This window comes from Mirounga leonina, unplaced genomic scaffold (genome assembly GCF_011800145.1).
Source record: "Mirounga leonina isolate KUSES-001 unplaced genomic scaffold, KU_Mleo_1.0 Mir_174, whole genome shotgun sequence".
NCBI classification, from domain to species: Eukaryota; Metazoa; Chordata; class Mammalia; order Carnivora; family Phocidae; genus Mirounga; species Mirounga leonina.
The window spans coordinates 11,905,256-11,911,051 of record NW_023270451.1 but is presented as its reverse complement, the minus strand read 5'-3'; the positions used below and the strand labels follow the sequence as shown (position 1 = coordinate 11,911,051).

Here is a 5,796-nt window from a genome sequence, read left to right as displayed (position 1 = left end):
ACACTAAGGTAAGCTTGGCTGATGAAAGCCAGGATTCAATAAGGGGCGGCGGGGGGGGGATATAAGTTCCTCAGTGCAAGAGATCTGAATAGTGTTTTGGAGTATTTCCCTGGCTGGTACAAGCAGTAGTAGAAGATCTTTTTGGCAAGGGAGAAAAATGAATACAAATGGAATGCTACATTTTTAAAATCAGCAGACTGTCCCAGGAATGATAAAGGTATCAGTAAAGTAGCAAGGGGATAACTTTAAAACATTATTTCTCGTGGGCTCAAAAAACATTCAAAACGAATTTATTTAAAGGTGTCACAATAGCTATGTCCAGGCATTTAGGCTTGGAATTAAAATTAAAAGAGGACACTTTTTTTTCCCAGGTTAAGGAGAATTTCTTTAAAACCAAGCATATTGCTAAATAGCAATATTATACTTGGTCAACAATAATTGGCAACAAAATAAGTTTGAACGCTGTGATATTCTGCCTGAACCAGTCCCAGATACTGTTTAATAACCAAGATGCAAACTAATTTTGTTGTGACAAGCCTAGACCAATTCTATCAAATGTGTCCTTGGTTAGATATCCAGTTTCATTTAACGTTTTGAAAGCTCGTTTGACAGCCACTCAAGTCCCTCATACAGACCAGTTCCTTGTGTAGCACAAGGGGCTTGAAGATACCATGTTCTGTTACGAAGAGACTGAAGACCTAATTTATCTGACATTTCACTGATGGCCATAGCATTTGGCAAATCCTGTTTGTTCGCAAAAAGCAGCAACACTGCATCTCGCAACTCATCTTCCTGAAGCATTTTCTGCAGCTCTTCAGCTCCTTCCCGAATTCTTTCACGATCATTACTATCTACCACAAAAATAAGACCCTGGGTGTTTTGGAAGGAATGCCTCCAGAGTGGCCTAATTTTATCTTGACCACCAACATCCCATACTGTGAAACAAATGTTCTTATATTCTACTGTTTCCACATTAAAACCAATGGTAGGAATGGTGGTGACTATCTCCCCTAACTTCAGTTTAGACAGAATGGTCGTCTTGCCAGCAGCATCCAATCCAACCATCAAAATGTGCATCTGCTTTTTTTTTTTTTTAAAGATTTTATTTATTTGACAGAGACACAGCGAGAGAGGGAACACAAGCAGGGGGAGTGGGAGAGGGAGAAGCAGGCTTCCCGCCGAGCAGCGAGCCCGATGCCTGACTCGATCCCAGGACCCTGAGGTCATGACCTGAGCCGAAGGCAGACGCTTAAGGACTGAGCCACCCAGGCGCCCCTGCGCATCTGCTTCTTGCAGAAGAGGCGGGAGAAAAGGGAGGAGATGCTGAGGCCCATGGCAGTAGCCGCACTTGCGATGGGCAGGAGCAGAAGGGGTTGGGGGGCGTCCCCGGGCCTTCTCCTTTCACGCTCCCAGCAAACGCAGCGAAGGAAGAGGAGCTGAGGGAGAAAGAGGGCGGCAGAGACGGCTCGCTAGGCGGCGTGACGGACGAAGCTCTGGAACAAGAACTAACGGGATCGCTGCTCGACGACTGGCGCGGCAGCGGCGGGTCTGGCGTTTTAGGCTCCTGCTCTGCCATGTCACGCGGTAGCCGCGGCGACCCCAGCTGCGGCCCGGCCCCCCCAGCGTGGACAGAATCGCGTCCCCGCCGTCACTTGGCCATTTTGCGATTCATGTTGTAGATTCTCACTGACGAGCAGAAGATGGAAATAGAGACTAAAGTTATATTTTGTGGCTTTTTTCTCATACCATCCATGGTACCCCTGAATAGGTTAATAATTAGAGAACGGGTTTATTAACTGCATACTTTTAAATAATGTTTTGAGACTAGAAAGTGATCATACTTAATAGGAAGACAACATAATGTGACAGGACCTAAATTAAGAAAGATTATAGTAGTATCTTCATTAAAATAGAGACATAGAAGTGAAATAAATAAGATTTAAAAGAAAAAGTTCCATAAGCTAAGAACTGAAGGTATAGGACTACCAGCAATGAGAGAAAACCAGGAAGGGAGACTGGAGATAGATAGATAGATAGACAGAGATAGACAGACAGACACAGACAGACAGACTGATAGATTGATTTAGAAATCTGACATATAAACAGAATTTTGTGTTCCTGTTCTTTTTCAGGATAATTAATTAGAAAAATGCAAGAGAATTTCTAAATAAACAAATGCAAACAATACACCAAGTTTAACTTCCAGCTCCTCTGCCTACCACTCCCCCATTTTCCTCCTCCTCCCCTTTATTTGTATCAATGTGGATGCTTCCAACTGAAAGAAGTATAAAACACAAGCCAAGCTTACTAAAATATTAAGGGGGAGCTTTTGGTTCATATACCTACAAGTTTCAGAGGAACTGTGATGTGCAGACAGGGTTTGAATGGAGCACTGTGATTCTCTCGGGATGCATACCCCTGTGTGCCATCTTCAATCCCAGGAGGTTTTTTTCGTTGTAGCAACTTGGCAGTTGTTTGGATGGAGATAAATGTTCATGGTATGGTGGTATGGTATTCCTGGCCAAAGTCTCAAGTTCTGTACTGATCACTTGGCTTGGGTAACCAGAACACATTTTTTTGGTAAGAGATACACTCTGTTCCCAGAGTCAAGGGTGAATTCAGTCTTACCTCCAACTTCATGGCTGCATGGCTGTCACAGCATTAAGTAAATGTGGGGTAAAGGACGAATTAGTGCAAATGACACTTCCCCAAAGAAAACCTGGCACCAAATATGGAGGCTCAAAGGAAGGAGTAGGTAGGCATGTGATTATTGCCTATTGATTTCTACCAGATGTTCCTCTTCCTTCAGATCTTGCCATCCTCCTTTCACCAGGGAACTCTGATGTTCTTGTGTTCCCTTCCCATTTAGAGAACTTGTTATAATAAAATTTTTGCTTCAACAGTGTTTAAAATATATTTTTCAAGATGGAATTTCTCTGGTAGAGCAGCCATCCCATGTGTTTTCTTTGTAATGTAAATATTAAAGATCTTCCTCTATCTAGCCCCTAACATTCAGACTGGCCTATTTTAACATAGTCCTATTTTCTCTCCTGCCAATCTTTTTTTTTTTTTTCCCCAGTTATTTCCCAGATGGATTGAATCCTACTCCTTTCTACTATTTTAGAGAGAAGTTGCAATATAGTTATGTTTATAAGAGACAACATTAGGTGCAAGAAACAAATCCACACATATTTCTTAAAATAACATTGATATGTTCAAACTTAGTAGTAATATTTGTGGGCCAAATTTTGTTCCTGCCAGATTTAAACATGATGGAGGCAAATGTGAAATAGACTATGTTAAGTAACTACAATAAAAGCACAACTAAAAAATGTTCCAATATCTTTTCTTAGTTAGAGTGATGTCAGTAGTTGGCTATCAGTATTGGAGAAAGATAAAAAAAAATGGTGTGTTCATAAAATGAAATCTTGTACAGTTATAAAAATTGAAGGACCTCTTTATATACTGATACAGAAAGAAGTCCACAGTATTTTGTTAAATAAATTTAAAAAGTCATAAATAAAGCTGGCTATCTTTTGTGGGTTTGTTTTTTCCATTAAAAAAATGAGGATGATAATTTATTTACTGGAATATGCATAATGATCTCTAGAAGAATACATAAAAAATCTGTAGCATTTGTCCCAGTATTGAGTAACAGGGGAACTAGGCAATTAAGGGACATTTATGGAATTCAATTTTTAATTTTAAGTTATGCCATACAAAGGATCATGTAGGTCTGTATGTAGGGACAACGTAAAGATGTATTAATTTTGGAAAAGAAGTCAGACAAAATAGTAGCCTGATTTTGCCAACTATAGCATATTTAATGCAATGTGGTCTTATTTTTTGAATGCTTGAAAATCTTGAATTGCTTTGTTGCTTTGTTCTGAAGATTGCTTCTCACCTTACAAAGCTCTAGAACAAGATGTTGGAGGAAATGGCTTGGTGTGTGTGTGTGTGTGCATGGTCACCTACTGAATATTTCTTTTCACTCAGGTTTCTCTTTTCTGTGGCACCTTATTATTCTCTTTGCTTTACTGAATGGAAATTCCTTGAGGTAGGGATGCTTTTCCTTTTTGTTCTTTGCTTTATGTGCTAGGATAGAGCAGCGCCGGGTACACGGTGATCAAACCATAAATATTTCTTACATGAAGAGTATTTTTAAATGTGTTGTGCCATTCTTAAAAGTTTCCTTATTCTTTTTATATTTAATAACTTTTGCTTAATATATTACATTTGTAAATAATTGTTGTGGCTGAAGAAACAGTACAAAATCAAAGCAAGAAAGACACAATCTAGAGGTTGGGCAACATTGACAGATTTTCACAGGATGGCTTTCTGAGTAATCTATAGATCGTTCTCCCAAAATAAGTCCTTATTATCAAGACAGTAACTGAATTGATGTGGTGGATTATAAAACATTGTATGACATTGTCCTTGATGGAAAGGGGACTAAAAAAAATAGGACTTTTTTTAAACATCCGTTTCCCCAATATTTTGGCCAGTCTAAATATTGAAGACACATAGAGTATCTGCTCTGACAGCATGTTTTAGATCTTAGAAAATGCATTATACTACCTAATGGACCTAATGTTCTCTTGTAAACAAAGAGCATCTTGCAATACTGTTCTTCTCTTAGTGGTTATCCATTCATGTCCTCAGGATCCTATAAAGATATTCTTTTCATCTAGTTGGTTTACAGTATTGCTGAAGTTTTTTATCTCCTTGATAAATGTTCTGTCTAGTTGTTCTACTCCTTATTAGAAGTAGAGTATTGAAGTTCCCAAATATTGTTAAATGGTCTATTCCTTTAATTCTGTTAGTTTCTGTTTCATATATTTTGTGCTCATAGAGGTGCTGTTAGAGGACCGTACACATAATTTATATATGTCTTCTTGATGGTGCATTAAAATCTCCAACTTCCTTCAGTTTGACTATATATTATATATTCTTATAACATTTTAATTGATTTTAATTGATCTTCTTTGTTTCTTATAAGTTTTTTTTCCAACTGTATTGAGATATAATTGATGTATAACTGCACTTTTTGTCTTAAAGTCTCTCTGTCTGATATTAGCATAACTACTCAAGCTCTCTTTTGGTATAAATATATATATATTTTTTTCCATTCTTTCACTCTTAACTTAATGGTGCCTTTGTACCTAAGTGTCTTTTAAATTAGCATATAAATAAATTTCAAAAATCAGTTCTGCCAGTTATGCTTTTAATTGGATAGTTCAGTCTGTTTATATTTAATATAATTACTGATAAGGAAGGACCTATGCAATTTTGTTATTTGTTTTCTATATGTCTTATATCTGCAGTCAAATGCTCTACCACTGAGCTATACCCCCTCTATATGTCTTATATCATTTTCTTTTCTCTCAGACCTCCATTACTGCCTTATTTTGTATTCAATAGATTGTTTCTTGTGTGTCATTTTAATTCCCTGAATTAATTTTTAGTGGTTATCCTGAGGATTTCAATTAACATCTGAATTTATAAAAATTTGGTTTGAATTAATGTCAACTTACTTTTTTTTTTAAGATTTTATTTATTTATTTGACAGAGAGAGACACAGCAAGAGAGGGAACACAGGGGGAGGGGGAGAGGGAGAAGCAGGCTTCCTGCTGAGCAGGGAGCCCGATGCAGGGCTGGATCCCAGGACCCGGGGATCATGACCTGAGCCAAAGGCAGGCGCTTAATGACTGAGCCACCCAGGCACCCCAATGCCAACTTACTTTTAATAATATATAAAACTTTGCTCCTATGTAACTCTGACCTTGGCTTCTTTAT

At 38.1% G+C, this 5,796-nt stretch overlaps 1 protein-coding gene across 1 annotated transcript; it reads right to left on the bottom strand.

The window, feature by feature from the left end:
* Window positions 1–371: 371 nt before the first annotated feature.
* On the bottom strand, window positions 372–1,576 carry LOC118021267 (ADP-ribosylation factor 4-like). The gene is made up of 2 exons (XM_035021383.1): window positions 1,349–1,576; window positions 372–1,077 (listed from the first exon to the last, which is right to left on the bottom strand). Exons 1-2 carry the CDS (start codon window positions 1,574–1,576, stop codon window positions 586–588), a joined length of 720 nt encoding a protein of 239 aa, XP_034877274.1. The 3' UTR covers window positions 372–585.
* Between the last annotated feature and the right edge of the window lie 4,220 nt (window positions 1,577–5,796).

Coding starts and splice junctions, on each gene's coding strand:
- LOC118021267 (XM_035021383.1), bottom strand. CDS start 1,576: ATGGCAGAGCAGGAGCCTAAAACGCCAGACCCGCCGCTGCCGCGCCAG. Junction 1,078..1,348: donor TCTGCTCCTGCCCATCGCAA/GTGCGGCTACTG, acceptor AAAAAAAAGCAG/ATGCACATTTTGATGGTTGG.